General features: G+C 43.2%; 1 protein-coding gene across 3 annotated transcripts in view; it reads right to left on the reverse strand.

Annotated features, from left to right (window-relative positions):
• Positions 1-27,549, reverse strand: part of alk (ALK receptor tyrosine kinase) — a 613,816-nt gene that overhangs the window by 125,514 nt on the left and 460,753 nt on the right. For all 3 annotated transcript variants that reach the window (XM_057343307.1, XM_057343308.1, XM_057343306.1), the window contains exons 7-9: positions 8,961-9,095; positions 8,634-8,734; positions 3,263-3,429 (exon numbers count right to left, since the gene is read on the reverse strand). In XM_057343307.1, the coding sequence (XP_057199290.1) occupies positions 3,263-3,429; positions 8,634-8,734; positions 8,961-9,095 (403 nt within the window). The remainder of the gene's footprint in view (positions 1-3,262; positions 3,430-8,633; positions 8,735-8,960; positions 9,096-27,549) is intronic.

Genomic DNA, 27,549 nt, shown 5'->3' on the forward strand with positions numbered 1-27,549 from the left:
CTTCACCAGAAGGGTGGCGGCCTCGGCCCGAAGTACGGGAACATCCTAGCCTCTGACTGAGGTATATCGGATGCTGAACTTGGCGGGCTTGAGGCAACTGGATCGCGTAGCCGAGACGGATCGTCTTCCCTAGCCAGTCTGTCAGCCTGGGAAGCCAGACAGGCTCCCAGAATGAGACGGGGACTAAGGTACGATCTTTTTCATCGTCCCCCGAGGGGTGGTTCGATGGCTAGCAGTACGGATTCCTTGCCGGGGGAGGTCCCCCAGGGAGGAGATCGGCTCTGCTGTTTTTCCTGCCTGGCGACTGCGCAGCTCAACGCACTGTCTGACTGAGAGTGCTGAGGGCTGGTGTTTATACTCGACATTGCACTTCGCCATGACGCAACGTCGAGTTTACCGTTCACCGTCGAGCAGAGGGTGAGAGCGGCTGTGGTAACCCAGAGAGAGAGAGGAAACTTCCCTTTTTTGAGAGTAAGTGGGCGCTAGCCCCCCGGAGGGGGCCAGCAGATGGAGAGACGGGGCAGGATCCGTCCCTATCCGACTTCCCAGCGATGTGGCTGGGGTCGGGCCCAATGGTAGCCTCGATCCCCCTGAGGTGTTCCCATGACGGCCGCTGCCCCGCGGCTGCTGATGGGACGATGGTCTCCTCTTCTCTGTCTCCTCCAGGGGGGCCACCTGAGTGGGTGCCCAGAACTGGAGGGCGTTGAAGAGGACCAGGGCTGCTGGGAAGCAGACAGTGCACGGGACTCGACGGCCGAGGCGGCCGAGTTGCGGCACGGAGGACTGCTTCTTACTGTCGAGAACCCTCCGGGGAGGCCGCGTGCGGGTCTCGCGCCCCCCCCGACGGGCGGGGGGTGAGCGGGGCCGCTGCGGCTCGACAGTAACACCAACCAGGCCCCCTTTGCGAGACGGGTACGTCGAGAAAGCAGACCTTCTCAGCGTTACTCATCTGCGCAAGGATTGGCCAGAGGAGTTTCTCATGGACCACAAGTGTGGACACCGTCCGACCCAGGGCCTGCGTGGTCACCTTGGTCGCCCGTAGAGCGAGGTCGGTGGCGGCGCGGAGTTCCTGCCTAAGCGCTGGGTCGGTCTTACCCTCGTGGAGCTCTCTCAACGCCCTGGCCTGGCAGGAGCCATAGCGTGGAGAGAGGAGGCAGCTTGGTCCGCTGCAATGTAAGCTCTCGACACCAGAGATGCCGAGACACCACATGCTTTGGACGGGAGTCTAGGTCGAGCCCCCCCACTCCACCTGGGGGACCCGACGTATCCTCCAGCCGTCTCAACCTCGGGGGAAGAGAGGGTGACAGAACTTTGTTTGACGTGAAATGTGCCGGGAAGGGGCGTTCCAGGTCTTACAAAGTTCCTCATGCACTTCCGGTAAACACGGCACTGGGGGCGGGCGCCGGGAGAGGCACTGCGGGCACTGCAACCCAACACTCACGGCGGCCCGGGAAAGCATGGCCGACATCTCGACATCCGCTTTTTCCTGGGCTCGACCCCCCGAGGGAGGGAGCCCGAGGAATCGTCGGAGTCGGATGGCAGTACGTCACCCCCCGATACTGCAAGAGAATGAACTTGAATGAACAAAAGGTGAATGAATGCTTTAGGCTCCTCAGACCAAAGGTGAATGAATGAGCACGCCGGCTTCCCTCTTATACCCGGACATCCGGGGAGGAGCCCGGCATGCAAATTTCATTCACCAATTTTCATTGGCCTTTTCTAAATACTCAGAAGATGATAGGTTCTCAAGACAAACCCCATTCTGTCGGTTCGACACAACGTCGAGAGACCGACAGAAAGGGAACCACGATATTCCCAGATAAAAATGTAAAACACGTTTACATGACCTTACACTTAAGCAGCTTATTAAGCATAATCGGAGTAAGACTGTCAATGTCTTTTCAAATCGTGTTTGAATGTATGCACAACTGAGATTACAGAAATATCTTTTTTCTGTATGGTACAGATTAAAAACATACTGGTTTGCAACAATGTATCAGTGCATGATGACAAAACATTTTTGTGTGAACTATTAAAAATCAATGAAAACACAACTGTAACACCATAGATGTACTGTAAATGCTGTTCTCAGCTAAAGGGTTTCTCTCATTATGTTATTCACGATAGTTAATTTTGAATTAGTTCATTAATAGTTAATTTTGAATTAGTTAGTTAATTTTTTAATTTTAAAGTTTTACTTAATTAATATTGCATATAGGAATTTATTATCTGTTATATTTGACCTGTGCTTCTCTCTCCTTTATCCTAAATGTGTGCTCTCACTGAGCGTGTGTGTGTGTGCGTACTTGTCTGTGTACGTACGTGTGTGTGTGTGTGTGTGTCTCTGTGTCTGTGTGTGTTGGTGTGTGTGCGTGTTGTGTGTGTGGAGTGTTTTGTGTGTGGGTGTGTCTGTCTTCTGTGTTTTCAACCTTTTCTTGTTTTTGCAGGTACAACTTTGATTGTTTTGCTTGTAGTCAATGTGTCTCATGTACAGCTGCTTTGTAACAATGAAAATTGTAAAAGCGCTATATAAATAAAGTTGAGTTGAGAGTTGAGTTGAATAATTTTTGGAAAGAGTTTCATTTAATCTCACCTAATTTCTATTGGGCCAAAACAGGCTCCTTGGGTCACAGTACACGAGAGTTACCTGGTATGCTGTCATATGTGCATCATCTGTAAATCGCTTTGGATGAAAGCATCTGCTAAATGACTAAATTGAAATGCTGTGATGTCTAATGGTTGCATAAATTGTGAATAGTGGAACTCAAACAAGAAAGCGGCAAGGAATAAAAGAGGTTGTGGCAAAGGGAATTGTGGGGGTTTTGAGAGGGGTTGATAAAAGTCCAATCAAACATGTAGAGATGTAACAGCCTATTATTTTCCTCTGCCCTCTTTACGCCTACAGGTCAAGAGCGGTTGCTAATTGGAGTAAAAGTGAGGATGAATAGTGGGCCTCTTCATTGATTTTTTTCTTCTAGAGAGAGTGATATGGTAAGCGAGGGATGCGGGCAGGCACTCTACTGGGCCCATAGGCTGGGACACGGCACCAGTGGGATCTATTAGGATGTCTAGGTAAACTTGTGGGTTTGAGCAAATGAGTACAGTTTGCACAAGAGTAAGTGATATATCTCAAACCTCAATTTGCATTAATATTTTTAACAGATGCTTACTATAGTGTATATGTGACTATTTTAAATCCCAAGTGCATACTTACGCCACAGACAACATTAAGAATAAATGTAAAGTTTTCGACAAGACTTACAGATCCACCAATCCAAAAAGAGGTAAGGTAATGAGTTTCCATCCATTGCCCATATCATCCTCGTTCGTTGAGTTCCAGAGACTGCGATGGGCCTCGGGACCTGTGCTGTTCTCTATAATCCAGAGGGAGAGCACTCCATTTGAAGATCCACACACCCAAAACTTGACCTAATGAAGAAATTACAAAGTCAGAACTAAGCACCGCTCTTTTGCCAAAATGACGCCCTAATCCTGCATTTCCAGTCTCTAAAATGGTGGATGTTTTAAGATTAATTATGTGATCTACAGCACAAACACAAATGTTTAATTCTATTCGGACTGCCTGCTGTTAACTAATTTGATCAAAAGAAAATAAATCAACATTTTCTCTTATTTCATTGATGCTGTCTAAATAACCATTTATACATCATCTGCATTGTTATTTTATCAACAGTAACATATATAAGGTTGTACTTATAGTCTAGTTACAGTACCTAAGAAAAATACTGGGTAGGATAAAGTAACTACATGGTATAAGTTTAGGTTTAGGGGTAGGTTCAGGGTTAGTACCTAGTTATTACCCAGTTATTATATTTACTGTAATAAGTACACAGTATGTACATGGGAAACAGCACTGTAAAATAAAGTGCTACCATATATCAGTTCTTATTTATTCATGATTCCTGCCTCTAAGTATTGGGTAAAATACTTAGAGACAGGAGACAATGAATTGTAATTGCTTGCTTTTATATGTAAATCATGTCAGGTTTATATACAGTATGCCTTTGCATGGGACGAGTTATGAAAAGACCAGCTGCTAAAAGTGTTTTGCAGTTGTGTAATGTACCTTTCCCAGCAGGTTTGTGTGTGAGGCAAAGAATGATGGGGTCAAGGTCTATGAATTCAGAATCTAAAATGGACGGCACTTCCTGACTAAAGCCAGACATCTTTCCAAGCTTTAAAATGCACATTAAAGGAGACATCAGATGAAAACCCCACTTTTTCTGTGTTTAAGTGCTATAATCGGGTCCCCAGTGCATCTAGCAACCCAGAAAACGTGAAAAATAAGAACCCAGTACTCGCACGCATGTGAGAAATCGAGCCGTTCAGATTTCGCTCCGATTGTGACGTCCAAAGTGGATTTTATTATAATGTTACCGCCCCTTAATCTACACAGTTCCACCCACCGCCCTGCCATTGTTGTTTTCACAAGCGACAGCGGTGTACGTGACGCCATGGCTAAAGTTTGTGGACAACATGCAATGTAGTCGCTGCACAGAGTCCAAACCTATGAAGAAACAGGAGTGGGTTTATTTTATTTTTAGTGGAAATCCATCAGAAACCGTAAAAACCTGCTCGTTTGCGCGAATCACTTCAAACTGCAGTGCTTTTTCAACCTGAGACATGTAACCGGTCCCACTTGCACCGCTCTGCACTTGCCTCGAACCGGCGACGGTCCGGATGGGAGACGGGCGCTCTAACGAGGAGGCTAAAGACTCTAGCGTCTGTCACTGGAGTGTCTCTGTTGGTCGGGGAGTGAGGTTTACACACTGCACAGCTTTTCACTAGCTGGCCTCCGTTACACTCACCCCCCTAAACCTCACTACCATCCGGGTCACGGCACCAATGTAACAGGTACTACTCGCCCGCTCTGCGCGGGCCTCGAACCGGCGTCGGTCCGGATGGGAGACGGGCGCTCTAACGAAGAGGCTAAAGACCGCAGTCTCTAGCGTCTGTCGCTAGAGCGTCTCTGTTGGTTGGGGAGTGAGGTTTACACACTGCACAGCTTTACACTAGCTGGCCTCCGTTACACAAGCAGGATTAACTTCAAAGTTGTTCCTCAAGAGGGATCGAGACCGACTGTACGTGACAAAACTGCCGATGTAAGTAATATTTATCAACAGTCTGAATTGATGTAAATGTACTGTATATGTAGGAGGATAACGTTAGCATATGATAGCAAAGGGAGCTAAGTCAGTCACAGGCTAAATAGAACATTCAAAGCCAGTGTTAAATTTACTGTATATACTGTAAGTGCAGATAGACACTTAGAGTTTAGAGTTTAGCTGTATGAATGTTAATACATTATGTGCGTTAATATGTTTAGCTGCGGCAAGCTGTTTGTTTTGCTAATGAACAGGGGCGAACACTGGGGTTAGTTTCTTTTTAAACGTCTCAAATCATTCGTGTTTAGGCTGAAAAATCTGTCACAGCAAACTAGCTTTCACGTTGTGTGTGTAACGTTATAACTTGTCAATGACAAGCGCTAAAATCCATGTAATTCCGCTGAGATCTGCAGTGGATTCCGTGGATTTTAGGTAAGCATACACGCACAACGTAAGCACATTAGGATGCACTGTTTGCTGTGACTGATTTTTTTGTCTCTGGACGAATGATTTGAGATGTTTAAGACGAAACTAACCGCAGAGGAATTCAGGAAATACCATTTAGCTAAACCATTGCCATGGCAGTACTACACGTATGTTGTGTTGAAACGCTGGACAGAAGGGGGGTGGGGTGCGCTGTAACTCATTATCAGTTAAAGAGACATGCACCAAAACGGGTTGCTGTGAGCATAGCTGTTTTTGACGAGGCAAGAAGGGTTTTGTTTACACAGCCATTGAGTGTTTTTCATGACATCATGACTAGATGACTGTAATGCACTGTTAGGTGGTTGCCCTGAAGGCTTATTACAAAAACTCCAACTGGTCCAAAACGCGGCAGCTCGAGTTCTTACACGTACAAAAAAGTATGAACATATTAGCCCGGTTCTGTCAACCTTGCACTGGTTACCTATAAAGCATCGCGTTAACTTTAAAATCTTGCTTATTACCTATAAAGCCTTACATGGTTTAGCTCCTCAGTACTTGAATGAACTCCTTTTGTATTACAGTCCTTCACGTGCATTATGCTCTCAGGCATCCTGTCAGTTGGTAATACCTAGAATTTCAAAATCAAGTGCAGGTGGTAGATCCTTCTCCTATCTAGCACCTAAACTTTGGAATAGTCTTCCCTGCACTGTCCGGGAGGCAGACACACTCTGTCAGTTTAAATCTAGACTAAAGACGCATCTTTTTAATCTTGCATACACTAGACTTCCATAATATAAATCCTCTGAAGGTTTAGGCTGCACTAGTTAGATCAACCGGAACCAAAAACACAACTGATGTACTTGTTGCATCAAAGAGTACAGAACAGTACTCTACTCTCAGCCAGTCTTGTCTCATTGTTCCAAGGTTACCACAGTGAGGAGGATGCAGTTCATGGCCAGACCTGATGGTAGAGCGGAGAATGGGAAACGGCGACCTGACAAGAGCTGAGATGATAGAGCTGTATAAAGAAGGACGCGGTCACATGACACGTCCTCACCACAAAATTTCAAATGCTATTAGATTATTAATGATAATCTTAAACTAGAATTTACCTTATTAGTAAGTTTATTTATTTTATTTAGCCTTGTTGTGCAAGCTCTCTGGAGCTTGTGCAGAGGCAGCAGCTTTTGCCAGAGGGGAACTGGAATCCCCTGGTTGGGCCTGGGTTCTCCTGAGGTTTTTTTTCTCGATTAGAGTTTTGGGTTCCTCGCCACCGTTTGCATACTGTTTTGCATCTGCCTGGCCAGGGGGCTGCTTTAGAATTTTAAAGTTTTACTTAATTAATATTGCATATAGGAATTTATAGTCTGTTATATTTGACCTGTGCTGTCTTTGTGTGTGCGCGTACTTGTCTGTGTACGTGTGTGTGTGTGCGTGCGCGTCCGTATGTGTGTGTCTGTGTGTTAGTACGTGTGCATATTGTGTGTGGGGGGTGTTTTGTATGTGGGTATGTCTGTCTTCTTTGTTTTCACCTTTTTCTTGTTTTTGCAGGTTTGCTTATAGTCAATATGTCTTATGTACAGCTGCTTTGTAACAATGAAAATTGTAAAAAGCGCTATATAAATAAAGTTGAGTTGAGTTAAGCAAAATATGTTCCAGACATTTCATGAAGACCCTAATAAATCATACCAACTTGTTGAAAGTGCTCGTCTGAGGAGACCTTTAACATTCCACATTTGGTTGCCAAATTTCAGTGTAATTAAATTCAAGCGACATTAAAATGTGGGTACAACAATAACCTCCTGACACTGGGCTGTAGTCTGTCAGTAGCTTTAATAAACCCTTTGGCTAGTATGCACCCTAAAAACATCACATATTGCTTTAAACATTGAAAAAGTACCAGCTAAAACCAAATTAATGGTGTGAAATCTTTTGTTACGACACCTCATGCAAACATTAAAATGATAAGATGAAACGACAGTACACTGTAGGATGTTATTGTAAAATGAAAAAAATAGACGAATTAAATTGGGCAGTCAGAATCACTTGTCTATAGATTATTTAGTCAAATGTTCAGAATGGAACACTGCTTACTGCAAACTGCAGTACTATTTGTTTAGTACTATTAAGTACTAATTGTTAAGAATAGCATACTACAATATTACTTACTTTACAGTATCTTATGTAGCATGTATGTTGTACACAATATGTTCATAGCAGGTATGCATAAAATGTCCAAATACATAATTAAACAATGAATAAAAATAACTGTTACACCGGTCCCGCATCTGTCACAGAGGAGATCGGAAGCATAAAAGGACGAGCGACAGGAGTGTACGATGAGAGAGGACCTGGTACGGACATATGTTAAGTTTTGTTTATGTTTACTTCCGGATTATTGTTTGTTTATTTCGATTAAAGTGTTTGAACGTTTGCCGGTGTCGCCTCCTTCCTTCCCTTTTATTGAGCTTTTGTTACACTGCCTAATACACTTTCCACTGTCTAATATCTGGTTAATATTAATCAAACCAAGAAATTGAAAAGAAAGAGATCTTGACTCGATAATGTAGCTTCAATAAGCCCTTTCTAATTTAACATGAACAAGTGAGTAAAATTAAACCTAAAGGGAGAAAGAAATTTTTCGCAGATTTAAATCACAAGCTTGCTTCTCAAACGTAAAGCAGACAGCAATTAAGGATGTTTTTCTTTGCATTTGATTACTTTTTCAGATTTGCATATAAAAAAACTGCTTACTAAACACAACACACATGGAATCTGCAGAAATAGTGTGAGTAGTTACTATAGCGTTTCTCTTGTCTTGTCTCTAGTTTTCTTGTCTTACTGGCCATAATCTAAAATCGCCCTAAGTGCTCAACTCATATTTGTATTCTGCACAAGGCTAAATGTGTAGTGTTGAGATCTTTGTGCATAGGCAAGAATACATTTGCTAGCAACACCAAATTAGGCTTGATAGAAACTGCTTAAAACTTAATTTCCTCAGAGATCCAGCCTATTGCACAATCACAGCATGCCCCAGCTATGGTTGTTTGCGGAATACAGAAAATGGTGGTGCCTGCTTACCATGCAAGGGGCATTCCGCAGTGGGTAGAAGAAAAGCGGACTTCGGACTTGACCTGATCCCCGCCGACCTTTGGGCTGACTGTCAATGGCCAACACCGCCCCTGCCAGAGTGATGAAAGACATGACAAATTCACAAAAGGTAACATCCTACCAAAAGAAAAAACATGAAATATTGACACCTTGTCCCTTAAAGGTCTACCTCTAAGTTTTATTTGAAAATAAAGGCTTGGGAGCTTACAAAAATGAGTAACAAAAATGTAGATATTACTTTTGTAGAAAACTTTTTAAACAATTTGATTTTAATTTTAAGATGTTCGGGCAGAGCACCTGATGATGGACAGCTGTTTCTTAGGCCTTTGGGAATGGATGGATGGACACGCCATTGGGGACCGCTACCTGGAACCACTTGCCAGCTGCAGTCTTCCCTTCCAAACGAGCAATAGCTTCCATTGAGGAACTGACCTAAAGAAACGAAAATAAAAAGTTAAGGCATTTTGAGAATACGGAGAGACCAGAAAGAAAAAGAAAGAGGAGGTGGAGAAAAAACACTAAGGAGAAAGCAAGAGAAATTGGGCTCACAATCTTACCCCTAGCTCAAGCATTTGAAAGCCTTGATGAAAAAGTCTTTGACCATTTATAAATGTCTGAAGAGGCATAAGAGGACAGCTGAGAGACAAGCGAGTGCTCCTGAGTGCAAATAAGTGTATGGTTTTTAGGTAAAGCAACAGAAAGACAGGGAATAAAATGAAGAAAGGCCATATTAGCAATGCCCCCCAAGCCCTCCTATCAACAGACAATTCATTCAGGCCCTCGATGGGCTGCAGGGAAGGATCTGACCTTCATTAAGAAACACGGGGAGAAGAAACATGCTTGCCCTCCAGCGATCAACTTGCATTACTGAGGATACATTGCCTATAGGCTTAGCTTGAAGTGATCATATAATCTGAGTTTAGGGGTATAAAATGGCATGTTACCATGCAGTGTCTCTATCCACAGGATCAAATATAACAAATAGATAATAGAAACACATTGTTAATGTACACTTACTTAGTATTTTTGTCTTGTTTTCCAGTACAATTGTCTAAAAATTCTTGAATCAAGATGCATTTTCTTGATGAGCAAAATGACCTAAGAAAATAAGTCTTGTTTATAGACAAAAATATGAAATTTCAGTGAATTTGTGCTTATAACAAGCAAAAAAATCTGCCAATGGGGTAAGAAAAATAATTTTGAATTAAGGTTTACATTTTTCTTAGTCACTAAATTCAAGATTATTTTACCCCATTGGCAGATTTTTTTGCTAGTCTTGAGAGAATTTTACTCAAACGAGAATGATTAGGATGTTGCTAATCGATATCAATATCTGTGGTGGCATATTGAGCATGAACAGTGACATTCAGCTTTGTTCTAACAATAGCAACAATAAATGCTTAGAATCTTTTTTGTGTGGCTGTCCTTTGTTTTTGTCTTGAATGCTGCAGGCAGACCAATGAAATTTGATTTCCGCTTTTGTGATGTATTGATTTGAGAGGTGTCAGGTAGGATCCACTGAAGGAAGATGTGCAGCACTAAACTCACTGCTATTAACCAGGAGAGAGTAAACACATCAACCAGCGTGACCACACATGAGGATTAGCATGAGAAGCGTTGACAGCATAAGAGAGGAAGCACTCTGCACCTGTGATTCTAAAACTGCAGCACACCCCCAGGTCTTAAGCAGCACTGCTTTAAAAATGTATAAAGAAATAACAATATATATTAATTGTTTATGATATCATTTTAAATAGGTTAATTATCAATAATCGATTCCAAAATAAATGTTTGCGTTTATATAATGTGTGTGTGTCATGAAGTTTTTATATAAATTTAAGAAATTACTAATGTAAAAAAGCTCATGTTCAGTTTGTTTTCTTTATTATAAGGACTGTACAGCTATTATGTTGGTTGTTGAATTAGATTGAGAGAGGGCGTGGCTTGTCGATCGCGCAAGAGTGGATCTGTTTTCAGTTGAGATGCGTGAATTGCAGAGTAAAAGCATAGGTCCTGCAGTATTACCTGAAAAGCATTTCATGCAAATGAAGATCTTTTCTGTAGCGACTTCACTTTGTGAACTGCAGGAAGAATATTGGTAATCTCGATTGTCATCAGATGGTGTTTAGTTGTCTCGGACTTCTCTTTGAAGCTTCTTTCGTGACGATTCTTGAATGTGCGTCATTGAAGACTGTGAGTTTCGTTTTGAGTTTTCATTATAATATTATGCCAGTTATTCACTGTTTACTTGATATACCACTGCTAGATTATATTTTATGTACTATGAGAATGTGTTTACCCGATTACGTGAGTGTGGCGAGGGGAGCGTGGTGTAGCGAGGGATGCGGCAGGAGAGAGAGCCGGGAGATGAGCGGTAAGTGAGTGGAGTAATTGCAAACAGTCAACACCTGTTTCTCGTTCCAGTAAGGGCGCGGGGAGACAATATAAACACCCGAGGAAGACACAATGGGGAGAGAGAGAAACGGGCTCGACACGGACTGCCACGTACCGAAACCCCTCAGTCAGGAAAGGAGGACTTTTGCTGGATACTGAGCGTCGCAAGCCAGGCTGAAGGAAAAGCCGTGGATTTAGTTGCTGTTTACTTTGATGTTTATTTTCTGTGGAATAAAGTTCGTGTCAGACTCGCCAACCTCGTCCTCTTCCTTCCTTATATCACCGAACCCGCTACAGTGAGATATAGCATTTTTATAATGAAGGAAAAGATCGCCCATTATACAGCTAAAATGACACAGCAATTTCTGTTGTGCTGTGTGCGGTCATCGCACATTTATGCAGTTTCTATTACTGATTAAGTTTATTTGCTTATTATAGAACCACATTTGAGAGCCATACACGGCAATGGGATAACTCAATAACACACATCATAGACTTTGCATTCCTCATCGCTGACGATTCATCGTGCATCAGAGGTCTCGAGACTGCAGCTTAACGACCAGCGTCACATCGCTATCCTTGCATCGGAACGTCTTAAAGAACTGTGCAGACCAACACATACTGTTACACTCATTGGTCACTAGTTATTTGAGAGACCAGTCTACATCTGTATCCTTGAAATCCAACTCTGTTAATATAATTCAGTTTGTTTGTTTATTATTTTGCGTAGGCCTACGCTCTTTATCTGTATATTTGATTTGTTAATCTGTGGTCTTTGATGGTGATCATGTACACAGTATATTTGATTATTGCTATTCAACATCATAAAGAGTAAATAGTAAAAGTTAGTACAACTGCCTCCTCTTCATTTCTCTTGTGGTCATTAGACATCAGATGTAGTAATCGACTCTCTGAGACGGTTGGCATCGTAGTAGTAATTGGTGCAATACAGTTCCTTTCAAACAACTAATATACAGTATATTTATACATAAGTTACATTTAAATATAAAATGTATTTGAATTTATGTAAATATTTGTTAAAGGAGTCATATTGCATGGCTAAAACGAATATTATTGTTTGTTTTAGATGTAACGCAATGTGTATACGCCATTTAAAGTTTAAAAAACATTGTATTTTTCACATACCGTGCATGTTTGTATCTCCCTCTTTGCCCCGCCTCTCTGAAACGCGTTGATTTTTTACAAAGCTCATCGCTCTGAAAAGCGAGGTGTGCTATGTTTGGCCAGTTCACCAGTGCGTAGTGATTGGTCAAATACTGCAAGCATTTCACAGAAACGCTCTTACCATATTCGGAACATCGGGTTCCAAAGCAATTGTACTGACAGGCGATACAATGAGATTTACAATTACGCCCACCTTAACTACGTGTAGATTTGGGCGGTCTTAGTCAAATCATGTTACAAAGTTACGTAGATTCGGCGGGTGTGGTTACACGAGGCATTTCGGGCAAGTCTGGTTGAGCATTTGCTTTTAGATAGAATGCATCTTTTGTTCCGACACTTTCATTTGTGCAATTTTACGTGTCTAATACATTCATGGGCAACTTATAACACACCAAAAACACAGAAAAACACGTACTTCCGCCATATGACCCCTTTAAATATACAAATATATTAAATAAATAGGCTATTTGTGTATTTGTGTGCATTTATATATAAATAAATAGGTATACACGTATTTATTGACACAAAAATTTGTTTTGGAATCAATTGATGGCGATAAATCAATTTGACAGCACTAATATTTTTAAATATACTTTAATATATTATAATATATTATAATTAAAATATTTCTAATTGTATAAATCCATCTATAAGCAACCATCTTTGTTTATTTATTAATATTATTTTTGCCCAGGCCTGTATGACAGCCATTATACTAAAACCTTAAAGGTGCCATAGAATGGAAAACGTCTTGGTTACGGATGTAACCTCAGTTCCCTGATGGAGGGAACGAGACGTTGTGTCGAACCGACAGAATGGGGTTTGTCTTGAGAACCTATCATCTTCTGAGTATTCAGAAAAGGCCAATGAAAATTGGCGAATGAAATTTGCATGCCGGGCTCCTCCCCGGATGTCCGGGTATAAGAGGGAAGCCGGCGTGCTCATTCATTCACCTTTGGTCTGATGAGCCTAAAGCATCCTCCCCCGACCGCTGGGGTGGGCGGCCAGTGTTGTGGCATGAGGGACACAACGTCTCGTTCCCTCCATCAGGGAACCGAGGTTACATCCGTAACCAAGACGTTTCCTTTCTGTCGGTCTCTCGACGTTGTGTCGAACCGACAGAATGGGGTTCCTATGGAAAACGCCACAGCACTGAGCCGCGTTACAATCTCTGCGGAGCGAACACGCTAACGCAAAATTATGACCCAAAGGTTTACGACTTACGAGCCTCAATTTACAACATTATTGTAGGTGTGTTCTACTTCGCGCAGCACTGTGCAGGTCAATCAGCAAGATTTGCGCTTGCAGGCGAAGTTAAATAAAGGAGCCTACCTGCTGCTTCCCATAGTGATGGTCACACTGTGTTCGCCTTTTTAAATGGCAGATGAAAATATTTTTTTCATTTCATTAAATGTCACAGTCTTCCATATCATGATTACATTAACAGTTTTAGCAATTAAAAAACAAGATAAATTAGTAATATTGGAACTGAAGGCGTGACATGAAACACACGTCATAGTTTTCATCAGTGAGTCTTACCAATGATGGACAGCTGTGGCGTCATAAGAGTTTTGTGCAGTTGGGACACTTTGTGAAATGTGAATCAAAATAGAATGCAATGTTTTGCTAATCTCATACACTCGTGCTATATTTTGTGCACAATATAACAGGAAATCATATCGATGAATGTTTAAACTGGGGAAATGTACCATTTTAAGCATTTCATTGGCTAACAACAGGGGATACAGCCCAGCTGTGTTTCTTATTAAATATCAGACGTAATTAAAATATGTTATTGTCACAAAACATTAGTGCTGTAGTACTCGAGTCCGGACTCGAGACGTTTTTTTATGATCTCGGACTTGTCTTGGACTCGTTGGTATTTTCACTCGGACTTGTCTCGGACTTGGTCATTGGTCTCGACCGAGTCCAGATATATATACAGTATATATATATTTTCTCCTTCAAAACAAAACATTGATAGAGCATGCTTCTTGTGATCTGAATACTGTTGCCGACTCTCGACTCAAGAACGAGAGCCGCGCGTGTTCATAAGTTCTCTCTTCACACAGCAGTTCAGTTCAGTGTGTGCTGTTGATGTAACTAAATAACTCCGGTATACTGGTTCAAGTCCTCGGGACTGTCATGCACGCCAGAAAGTGAAGAACTGAATTAATTTGTGGGTAATATTAAATGTTTACGGGAGACGCTAAACGCGAACAATTCAGGTGAAATGGTTCGACCAGTTCACTTAAAAGAATGAACCGGTTCAAATGAACGATTCGTCCGCGGCGCGAACTGAACAGCATCAATCATTCATCAGGCACGATGTCAGCGAGCAGCGGCATAACAACATTTGGTTTTACAAACCATAAAGAATTTATCGACAGTGCGCTTAAAAGGAAACTTTTTGCAACAAAACTTTCTCCGAAACCTGTGGGACAACATCCAATTTTGTAAGAAACCTGCAAAGGCATCACAAAGAGAGGTAAGTTAATGCCATGTTTCAGAGTTAGCATTGCATTTGAATATTTTTAGAAAGTAGTTATGAGTTTAGAAAGTAGGTCTTCAAGATAAGATTGATCGTATTTTTATTCTCATTTCGATATGAACATGTTATTTAAGTATGGGCACCGAAACGTGCTTTTAAACGAGCCGTGGGGCCTCTGCTCTTTCTGGCAGCTCCTCTATTGAACGCGCACGAGCACGGGCAGGCGCGCACACGCACGCACACAAAGGTGTTAAAAAGTTCCTTAAAAAAGTGTGGGCGGGGGGGGGGTTGGTTACTTTGGGGGACACTAAGTCATAAGTTCAAGAATGGGAACATATTCAAGTGTTTGCTGTCTCTTGCATCACAAAAATTCTCAATAGTTAAGTATGTGTATTTGCAGTCAATGATTTTTTTCTGTCTCTGTCTTGACTGTTTCAATTGGACTTGGTCTTGACTTGGACTCGAACCTCTTTGGACTTGGACTTGTCTTGGACTCGACAACGGTGGACTTGACTACAGCCCTACAAAACATCTATTGTAAGTATATGAGAGAACTATTGTGTTGTGAAACATCACATTACACTAAATGGACAAATAAAAAAAACATTTTGTATCAGAAATGGATCCGTAGGAGAAGTTGAGTGGGTTGAGATCTGTAGTAGTTTCATCAGATTGCTGAGTTCCTTAATTGTAGTAGCGTCCCACCTGTGACATTACAAACTAAAGCCGAAAGTAACACAGCTGCACAGCTGCACCTAATATGGACAAATTCAACTGCTTTCAGCCAAGACCTGTCCATACACAAAAAGCCATCTATCAGCCAGAAGTGGTGTGGATAGTCGGCACAGCTCTGGCCCATTACCTTCTCACAGATGCTGACATTGAGCCGACAGTGCCGCATTACTGCCAGAATCGGACCGAATGTGCTTGCTACTTGGGATGTCTTGTGTGTGTGTTTCGTCTTGTGTGGAGACACGTGGCAGTTTGTTTTGATATTTCGTCGCGTGTCCTCCTGTCTTTCATTTAGCTCCGCCCCCTTGTTTCTCCGTTAGTCTCCCATCAGTGTTTCATCTCCCTCACCTGTCCTATTCATCTTCCCGCTAGTCTCCCTTAATGTTAAATCTTGTCACCTGCTCGTCTCAGTCCCCGGCAATCTCCCCTCGTTAATGTTTCCTTATTTAATGTCTCAGTTCCCTTTGTCCCTCGTCTTTGCATTGTTCCTTATACCTCCAGTGTTTGTATACTCCTCTGTGCTCTCCCGTTCATGTATTTGTGGATTACGTGTTCTTGTGGACTTTCCCTTTTTGTACTGGACTTATTATTTTGGATTATTCATCGTGTTTGTTTTATCCCCCTTGCGGGAAGTATTTTAGTTTGTTTACTTGTTTTGTTTGGTACCGTTTTCCCCATCGTGGGTTTTTTGTTCCTGTTATTATTACAAGTCTTTCTGTTTAACCCTTCACCTGCCTGCGCTTGGGTTCTGTCCTCCACCGATCCCTGACAGAATGCAAAGACCACAAAATAACCCAGCAGGCTTGACGGAGTCGGACGAGGCATTCATGAGCCGCCAGGCTCACCTCTTGTTCGGCTTCCGACAGAAGGGGACCCCGTGAAAGACTTCGCCATGGACTTCCTGTCCACTGCGTGCCGCTTGGGGTTCAGCGAGGCAGAACTGAAGGTAATCTTCAACAGCTGCCTCGATGAACCCTTCGAGCCAGCCAAAATGCGCAGGATGAGATCCCAGGTCCAGCTCGCGATGGATCGTGAGGAGCCCAGGGGATCGTTTATGGTGGAGCCTCTCACGGGGCTGGCGACTATCCCCGAAGACCGCACCCTGCAGGTCGGGGTTTTGGGTGTCGCCACACCGTCCGCCTCACCCCCTGCAGCCTCACCTACAGCCAGCCTCGTGGCAAGAGGGGGAGGTGAGAGTCTTGGGGGTCCTCATCAGAGGCCTCCAACCCCGAGCCAGCCGTACCCTTTACCTCCTTCCTCCAGCCAACCACCAGACGGGTGGCTCGGCTGAAAAGAAGAGGCAACGGAGGGAGGCACGGAACCCAGCCCAGCCGGTGACCCAGCCGGCGATGCAGCCGGTGTCCCAGCCGGTGATCCAGCCGGCGGTACAGCTGGCGTCCCAGCCGGAGCAGCCGGTGTCCCAGCCGGTGATCCAGCCGGCGATTCAGCCGGTGCAGCCGGCGTCCCAGACGGTTATCCAGCCAGTAATCCAGCCGGCGTCCCAGCCGGTGCAGCAGCCGGCATCCCAACCGGTGCAGCCGGCGTCCCAACTGATGCAGCCGATCCAGCCGGCGTCCCAGCCGACGATTCGGCCGGCATCCCAACCGATGCAGCCGATCCAGCCGGCGTCCCAGCCGGCGTTCAAGCCTGCGTCCAAGCCAGCGTCCAGTCCGGTGCAGCCGGGATCCAGTCCGGCCCAGCAGTCGGCAATCCAGCTGGCATTTCAACCGGTGTCCAGTCCGGTGCAGCCTGCGTCCAGTCCGCTGCAGCCGACGTCACAGATAGCGTCCCAGCCGGCATCCAGTCCTGCCCAGCCGGCTTTCCAGTCGGCGCTCAGCCCTGTCCAGCTGATCTTCCAGCCGCCGTCCAGTCCCATCCAGCCGGTCTTCCAGCCAGCGTCCAGTCCCGTCCAGCCAGTCTTCCAGCCGGCGTCCAGTCCCGTCCAGCCGGTCTTCCAGCCGGTGTCCAGCCCTGTCCAGCCGGCACCTAGTCCTTGTCAGCCGGCCTTCCAGTCGGTGCCCAACCCTGCCCAGCCGTTATTGTCCCAGTCTGCCCCTGTCATGTTTAGCCCTTCCTGTCCTGCCCCTCCCACACCTCGCCGCTCTAGGAAGCAGGTCCCTGTTCCGACTAGGTCCCCACCTCCTGTCCTGCCCCTCCCACACCTCACCGCTCTAAGAAGCAGGTCCCTGTTCCGACTAGGTCCCCACCTCCTGTCCCACCCCAGTTTAGTGTTCCCAGTTTCTTCCGGCTCATTCCCCCCACCTTTTCCATTGATGTTTATCTTATTGTCCAACCCCAACCCCTTCGTAGTTTTGTCAGCCCTGCCCTAGTATGTTCTGTTCTGTCTGTATGGTGTCTGTCTTCGTTCTTGTCTATCTTGTCCCGCTGATTTTTTCCCCTTGGGCCATTCGGGGTTCGGCCCTTGGAGCGGGGGTACTGTCAGGATCCTGTCCTTCCTGTTCTGAGTTTTCGTGCGGAGACACGTCTTGTGTGGAGACACGTGGCGGTTTGTTTTGACATTTCGCCACGTGTCCTCCTGTCTTTCGTTTAGCTCCACCCCCATGTTTCTCCATTAGTCTCCCATCAGTGTTTCATCTCCCTCACCTGTCCCATTCATCTTCCCGCTAGTCTCCCTTAATGTTAAGTCTTGTCACCTGCTCGTCTCCGACCTCGTGCAATCTCCCCTCGTTAATGTTTCCTTATTTAAAGTTCCCTTTGTCCCTCGTCTTTGCATTGTTCCTTATACCTCCAGTGTTTGTATACTCCTCTTTGCTCTCCCGTTCGTGTATTTATGGATTACGTGTTCTTGTGGACTTTCCCTTTTTGTATTGGATTTATTATTTTGGATTATTCATCATGTTTGTTTTATCCCCGTTGCTGGATGACGTGGTGATACACAGCAACTCATGGCCAGAGCATCTACAACACCTGCAAGAGATCTTAAAGAGGATAGACAAGGCAGGATTAACGCTCAACGTTTCCAAATGCGAGTGGGCAAGGCAAGAAACCAACTATCTGGGGTATCATCTGTGCAATGGACAGTTAAGGCCACAGATCGACAAGGTGGAGGCAATCCGAAGGAGCCCACAGCCAAAGACCAAGAAGGAGGTGAGATCTTTCTTGGGACTGGTGGGTTGGTACCGGAGGTCGTACCAAACTTTGCCTCCATCGCAGCGCCCTTGATAAACCTCTTGTCCAAGGCAGTAAAGAATCCGAGTGGGTGCACACGCAACACCGATAGCACATGGACATATTCTCCCATCTCTCCACTTTCCCATTCCATAACGGTTCCCGTACATTTTCATATATACCTTGCACTTTGTCTTTGTTTGTTACATGTAGTGTTGTCAAAAGTACCGGTACTTCGGGTCCAAGTCGGTACCTAAAAATAAAAAAGTTGTCGGTACCTAATTTTCACAAAACCCGGTAGTACCGACATACCGGGTCAACCGGGTACTGATGCTCTGTCTTACAGGTTGTTAGTCGGAAACTTTTTATAGACGCAATAAGACGTGATGAGCGGATAAGCGCGGCTCCGATCCACAAGAGATGCGCACAGAAATACTTCAGATTAAAGTCATATCACGAAGAAAACGAACAGAGTTTTGTGGTGAAACGAGGAAGTATCCGGATTTAAGTTAACAAGTTCAAGCGGTAAGTTTCAAATTATGTTCGCGTTTGCATTATGAATGTTGTAGCATATGGAAAGGGAAAGTAGGGGAGTAGGGGAAGTAGGGGGAAGTAGGGGAAAGCGAACGGGTGCGCTCGTCAGACTCCGACGACGCGGATTTAGGACCCCGCTGCCGAGTATACACCTGGCGAATGTCCGCTCCCTTACCAACAAAACGGACGAAATACTCTTACTCACCAGGACAAACAAAGATTTTTCCAACTCCGCTGCGCTGTGTTTCACAGAAACATGGCTCAATGACACCATACCGGACAGCGCGTTACATCTGCCGGGTTTTCAGCTGTTCAGAGCGGATCGCATTGCCGAGTCAACAGGGAAGACGCGTGGTGGAGGATTATGTTTTTATATAAACGAAGGTTGGTGCAGAGATATAACAACACTGAAGAAGATGTGCTTTTCGTACTTAGAAGCGTTCTCTATCAACTGCAAACCTTTTTATTCGCCACGCGAGTTTTCCTCATTTATTCTCGAGAATGTTTACATTCCTCCACATGCTTGTGCGAGCGCGGCGCTGCAACAGCTGGCGGATTACATCACTGACACGGAGCAGCAACACCCGGATTCTCTTATTATTATTATTGGGGACTTTAACAGAGCAAACCTCTCCCGTGAGCTGCCAAAATACAGGCAGCATATCACATGCCCCACCAGAGACAGCAACATTCTGGATCACTGTTACACCACAATACGGGATGCATACCACTCTGTTCCCAGAGCAGCTCTGGGTCTCTCTGATCATTGCCTGGTTCATCTTCTTCCGACCTACATACAGAAGCTTAAATCTGCCAAGCCTGTAGCAAGAACAGCAAAGAGATGGAGCAGCGAAACAGAGCAGGCCTTACAAGCCTGTTTCGACTGCACTGATTGGAGTGTCTTTGAAGCTGCAGCCACTGATCTGGATGAGTTAACTGACACAGTGACATCCTACATCAGCTTCTGTGAGGACATGTGTATTCCCACCAGGACTCGCTTAACATACAACAATGACAAACCATGGTTTACAATGAAACTGAGACAGCTTCGTCAGGCCAAAGAAGATGCTTACAGAAGTGGGGACAAAGTCTTGTATAATCAGGCCAAAAACACACTGACAAAGGAGATAAGAGCAGCTAAGAGAAGCTACTCTGAAAAGCTGAAGAACCAGTTTTCAGCCAACGACCCTGCATCGGTGTGGAAAGGCCTGAAAGACATTACCAACTACAAGCCATCATCCCCTCAGTCTATGGGTAATCAACGACTGGCTGACGACCTGAACGACTTCTATTGTCGTTTTGAAATGCAGAGTCTCACCCTTCACACCCGCCCTGACCCTATCTCTGCTATACCATTAACACCTCCTCTTGACATTCAACCTGCACTTAAGATCTGCGAAGAGGATGTTTGCCAGCTTTTCCGCAAACAAAAGATCAGAAAAGCACCAGGCCCAGACAATGTCTCACCCTCCTGCCTGAAAGTCTGTGCGGAGCAGCTGTCGCCCATCTTCACTAATATTTTTAACAGATCTTTGGAGCAGTGTGAAGTCCCTTCATGCTTCAAACGCTCCACCATCATCCCTGTACAGAAGAAACCCAAAATATCTGGACTTAATGACTACAGGCCTGTTGCTTTAACATCTGTGGTCATGAAGTCATTTGAGAGACTTGTACTGGCCCACCTGAAGGACATCACCAGACCACTTCTTGATCCCCTCCAGTTTGCTTACCGAGCAAACAGGTCTGTGGACGATGCAGTAAACATGGGACTGCATTACATCCTACAACACCTAGACAGACCAGGGACTTACGTCAGGATCCTGTTTGTAGACTTCAGCTCGGCCTTCAACACCATAATCCCAGACCTCCTCCTGCCCAAGCTTACCCAGCTCTCTGTGCCAACCTCTACCTGTCAGTGGATTATTAACTTCCTGTCGAACAGGCAGCAGCTAGTGAGGTTGGGAAAATTTAAATCCAGCACATGTACCATCAGCACCGGAGCTCCTCAAGGATGTGTTCTTTCTCCACTGCTATATTCACTCTACACAAACGAATGCACCTCTACAGACCCTTCTGTCAAACTCCTGAAGTTTGCAGATGACACCACAGTCATTGGCCTTATTCAAGACGGTGATGAATCTGCCTACAGAAAGGAGGTTGCTCAGCTGGCTGCCTGGTGTAGTCAAAACAACCTAGAGCTGAATGCATTCAAGACAGTGGAGATGATAGTGGATTTCAGAAGGAACCCTCCATCACTTCCTCCCCTCACCATCCTGGACAGCACTGTGGATACTGTGGAGTCATTCAGGTTCCTGGGCTCCACCATCTCTCAGGACCTGAAGTGGGAGTCCCACATAGACTCCATTGTAAAGAAGGCCCAGCAGAGGTTATACTTCCTCCGTCAATTGAGGAAGTTCAACCTACCACAGGAGCTACTGACCCAGTTCTACTCAGTGGTCATCGAATCTGTTCTGTGCACTTCAATTACTGTTTGGTATGGCTCGGCCACCAAATCAGACCTACGAAGACTACAACGGACAGTTCGTAGTGCTGAGAAAATTATTGGTGCTCCTCTGCCCACACTTCAGGACCTGTACGATTCCAGAGTGAAAAACAGGGCAAGAAAAATCATCATTGACTCCACACACCCAGCACACAAACTCTTTGATCTGCTGCCCTCTGGCCGGCGCTTTAGAGCACCAAACACCAGGACTTCCAGACACAGAAGCAGCTTCTTCCCCCAGGCAATCTCCCTCCTAAACAGATAACTGCTCCTTAAGAGCAATATTCCACTTCCACTACTCCTATAGTGTGCACTATAGTGCCTTATTATATCTACATCTTATGTATACATGTATATAACACTACCTCCACTTACTAAATTATCCATTTGCACAAGTGTACATACAATCTGTTAATATGTTTATTCTACTATATACTACCCTGTACAATGTCTCTTATATGTTATTATCCCCCATTTTCTGTAAAATAGTCTTTATTTTATATATGCACAATTTAGAATGTTTTAGACTGTAAATCGTATTATATTGTATTGTCATTGTGTTGAATGTCTGTACTAGAAGCTTCCAACACCAAAGAAAATTCCTTGTGTGTGCAAGCACACTTGGCAATAAAGCTCTTCTGATTCTGATTCTGATATGTTAAGTTAAAGGTTACGTTAAAATAAACATCCCTGTTTGCGTGTTAATTTGTCAGCGCCAATGCTAATCCAGTCAAGTGTCCTTATTAACCATTTAATGCTTTTATAACTGTAATGGGGTAAAATTAATGGGAGGACAGGGTGGGGTTTACAGTACCTAGTATTTTATTTAGGCCTATCTGCAATCTATGTGCTAGAAAACTATCATACTAACTGCATGACTAGCAATGTGTATGTCTTGGATAGATAACTCTATTAGGTTTAAAAAACCACATTTAAACTAAAGAAAAATATATCTGTTGCATTTATTATTTTAATATACAGTTACCTTAATGCAAGTAATCTTGTGTAAATGCAGTATAAAAACTAGGACTGTGCAAAAATATCGATACATGTAACTATCGCAATATTTTTTTTTTCAATAGTGTATCGATAGTGATACCTCTACTATCGATATTTTTTTTAAATCATTTCATATACACACATACGGCCAAAAGTAAGTGGAAGCGAGCATGGCGAAAAATATAAGAACGCTTCGAGCTCTCAGAGCTGATGTGTGGGTGTGCTCTGGTTTTTAAAATAAGTCACGGAGTAATGAGTTATATAAAATAATGCTGTTTGTAGGCTTCGCAAGTCATGACACAAGTCACTTGGCTACTGCAGTGCATTAGACAGAAAGTTTATTAAGAAAAGTAACAAGGACATTTATTGAGCTTTCACGGATGTGACACCAGCACATTTACAGCACGGATGAAGCAGGGGTTTTATACTGCCCATGTTCAGTGTTTTAACTGTAATCAGGGCTCGACATTAACGCTTGTCCGGGACAAGTAAATGTTTTGTATGGGCAAGTGAGAGAGAATTTTACTTGCCCGACCGGACAAGTAACTTGAAAAATGAACAGTGCGACATATGTGTAGAATAATAAGAATATATGCATTAGCAGAGCTGCGTGTTTGTCGTGGTTGTGCTTGTTTGTGTGTGACAATAATCAATGGCGCATCGCACTGAGTCCACGCGGACGCGGAATCCTGTTTTAAATGTCATCTGGCTGTTCTGGTGTCTGAGTGAATTATGTGCACAGTTTAACATACAACACGAGTGATGGTCGAGTATTTATCTGTGCTGCACTGTATGAGGATACGAACACATGAACTTCATCTCCAGAGTTGCTCTGATAGTTTATTTTACGAGCGTTTTAGTGTTTGAGTGAAGCTATCTGCAAACAAGCGTCTTCCCAAAGACCCGTCAAAATAAAAGTCCCGTTAAATTGAACACTCAGACAAAAAATACTGTAGTGTACTATTGAAAATTGAAGTGCCCTTGTAGTAAATTGATAAACACTGTATACTATAGTAAAGTTAAAAAACAATATAGTAGGAATTTTACTGCAGTTTACTATAGTAAATACTATAGTAACCTACAGTAATTTATGTGGACAAATATACCACTATTGTATAGTAAAAAAGGAAAAACACAGAACTTAGAAATATTAAAACAAATTTAGGTAATCTAAAAATGATACGGTCCTAATTTATCCATCTGTATGTAACATTAATGTCTTTTGTCAGTTATCTGCCTATTCATGATGAACTACACTTGCACATTTCTGCCTGTGCTACCAAACTTTAAACCTCTCTAGCACCAGTGCTATGTGCAAAAAAAGTTAATTTACAGCCTTAACACTTATAATAATTACTGCTTGCCTTTGTTTTATAGCAGTCACGGAGAGTAGGCTTATAACCAAATTCAGGCAGCCAAAGCGGACACTAGTTAATATGCTTAGAAGCAAACTTGACCAATCTAAATCCGAAACAATTATATTGATTATATTATATTATAATTCAAATGAAATATCATTTTTTATCTTTGGACAAGTAATTTTTGTACTCGGACAAGTGAATGTCAAATTTACTTGTCCGAAGGACAACCACATGACAATGCTTAATGTCAAGCCCTGTGTAATGCACCACAACAGCCAAGTGACTTGCGTGAGCTGCCTTATTCCCCTGTGCAACCCACTTGAGGGGCGCAATCCACAGTTTGAGAACCCAAACCTCTGATCTAAAGGTCCATGCATCGCACATCATGGCCACTCTGCAGAGGTAAGGGATGTTTTTACACTTATCCTCACAGAAAACCCCCGGTGGTGCACAGCATGTTGCATTTCTAGCTCTACTTTTGACATTTTATATTGAAAGTATTGCAATATATCGCAAATGTGTATCGTATCGTATCGAAATACATAGCAATATATTGTATTGTGACCCATCTATCGTGATAAAAATAAGAGATAACGGGAAAATACCTGATTGGTTTTGGAGAGGACCACCTTTCAGAAGTTTTACTATAACTGTAGACTGAAAACACTTGGTTTTTAGATGACTTTGAACATCTCACTTTGTTTGGCTCGAGCAAATAAAGTTAACTCCTCGACATCCGGACCTTCTCTGAGAGATTTTTTGAACTACAAGACTGAAATTTTTCCACAACACTATTGCATTAAAGGAATTAACATACTGTACTAGAGAAAATAAAGTGCGGGACTTGATTGATGTTAAGGGTTATTCAAAGATGTTAAGTCACAACAATGATCTTACTCTGACTGAAACATCCAAAATGCGCACATCAGAATGTGTAAGAACCTTCCATGGGATCGCTGCTTACCTCCGGGCCAACAGGGGGCGATCCTCTCTGGATTCATTCTCAATGCTGCTCTAATCAAGCTTGATGTGTTACACCTGGGTTTTAACCCAATTTAAAGGGACTCACTTATGACTCATTGTTCAGTCTTGAGCCTATGCTACCTGTTTGTTGTAATATTGTAGTAGACTATTGTTTTTGGATTCTAAGTTTACCTTTTTGGAATACTGCTTTCGTTGTTGTTACTTCCTTTTTTGAGTAAACACTACCTGTTGCTGGAAAACTCTTGACTCCTTGTTTCGGCTGTATCCGCTCTTGTATTTGTTAAAGCCTACTACCTAGCTCAGTTGGTAAAACCAATGGCTACGGCCTAGTCATGGCCTAATGGTTAGAGAGTCGGACTCGTGACCAGAAGGTTGCCAGTTCGATCCGGCGGGTAACGACTGGGGTGCCCTTGAGCAAGGCACCTTACCACTACTTGCTCCCCGGGCGCTGCAGTGATAGCTGCCCACTGCTCTGTGTGTTCACCACTTGCTGTGCGTGTGTTCACTACTCTCTGGATGGGTTAAAAGCAGAGATCACATTTCGGGTATGGGTCACCATATCTGACTAATAAGTCACTTTCACTAATCGAGAACTGGGTTCGATTCCTACCTGGAGCAGACTCCTTACAGAATGTATGTCTCAAGTGAATGCTTGGTGAAATGCCGGGGGAAATATTTGATCCGTCCAGGTCTTAAGGCCTTAACTCTCGATGTCAATCAAATAAATAAATAAAAATAAAAAACGTAGGCTTTACCTATAGATAGGGGTTTTGAGTTGGTGTGTGAAAAATTTGCTGGAATTCGATGCAGTATTTTTTTTTACATAAAATTCACTTGAAAAAAGGATTTTCATAAAAATCTTCATTCCACTAATCAAAACATAGTAATATCAATGGCCACTACAAGGATTTAGTACCAAGGCCATGGTGAATTAGATCTGGTCTGGCTCAGTTCATCAGTGACTGGGTGAGAACAGTTCAAATTTACTGGCTGAGGAAATCAGTGGGAGGGGCTTATTATACAGCAGACAAAACGCGTGCTCTGTGCAACCAAAACGGCGTTTTTTATGGCGTCATATGGCAAGACAGTGGTGCAAAAGGCGGCTTTTCAAGCGCCTTAGAACGCCGTTAAATACGACGTTATGTACGACTTTTCGCGCGTTTTTTACGGCGTTTGGAATCGCGACGCCGTATTTTGCGGCGCAAATACTGTTTAAATACTGTCGGATATAAACGCGTTTAATCTATGGCGTAATTGTGACACCATCGGCTTGCCATAGGTTTGCGCAGGCTGAGCGTCTTCTTTAAACAGCGCGAGCTGCACAGTTATAAAGTCAGGCGATCTGTGTAGTGCGATCTAACAAAGGTACATGGCAAATATTAACCATATATGCTGTTTATATTGCTTGTAATTGGGATGAAGTAAACATATGTGAAGTATTTTAACATAAAGAGCTTGATTGTGTTGAGTTAAAAACACAAAACTGCAGCGGGTCTACGAGACCCACGAACACTGACTGAGTAACAGAAATATGAACACCACACATGGGTTAAAAGGGGTTTCAAAACTCTGTCCAATAAAAATTGGCTTAGGGTAAACATAACATTATCCTCTGTTAGTGTGGACGCTAATATACTGTAGTTATCGTTATTGGTGTGAACAGACTTTTAGGGTTTTCAAATGGATGTAAATGCAGTAAAAGTTTTGTCTATATAGTTGTTACTTCAAATAATTGAAATTTACATTTAACACAACATACAGGTTAACTGAATGTGAGTCATTGGTTGTTTTGCTAAAGAAAAGAAACGTGCATTGCATACAAGAAATATTTGTATTTACAAATTATAAGGATAGATTAGTCACTTTTTTTTACAACCTGTGTTTAAAAGACAATTTAGAGCTTTAAATGTGTAGACACCCAACAAAAGTGCTTTCAGGTTCATGTTTTCAACTTTAAAAAGTCAGATACTACTGTGGTGTTTTACTGTAGGTCAGGCCCGGCTGCAGATGGAAATGACTTTGAAAATTGTTAAATTTTTAAGGGGGCTTAACTGTAAACCAAAAATAAGATTTGCTTTAAGACTTTTTCAACGCAGTGCTCCCTAAAATACTATATATGCACGTATATACTGCACAGCTAATCAAACAGACCAAACTAATACAAATTTAACTGAATATTTACTATTTTAATAATTTTAAGAGACATCTTAAATTTGTAGAAGAGCTGCAGTCTTCTTGATTTGGCATTGAATCTCCTTACCAATTTGTCCTGCCATTCTTTTTGTCTAAATTTTGCGGTCAGGTCATGTTCAAATGCCAGTTGAATGAGTTGTGCTTTCCTCTAGTGCTACGTCTGCTACGTCTGTGCTGAGTGAACACATTAGTGAATGTGGAAAAAGATTTTTCACAGGTGGCCGTGGATGCCCCAAATGTTATTCTGTGCCTAAAAGCCGTGTAAACCAATGGCATTGCAGTCAGAATCCCAGAAAATTGTTGCAGTACATCAAGAGGGGTCCATTTATCCTTGTTCGAACAAACGATTTCGGTCTATACAAACTGATGAGCAACAGTAAA

Source organism: Triplophysa rosa, linkage group LG10 (assembly GCF_024868665.1).
Source record: "Triplophysa rosa linkage group LG10, Trosa_1v2, whole genome shotgun sequence".
Taxonomy (NCBI): Eukaryota; Metazoa; Chordata; class Actinopteri; order Cypriniformes; family Nemacheilidae; genus Triplophysa; species Triplophysa rosa.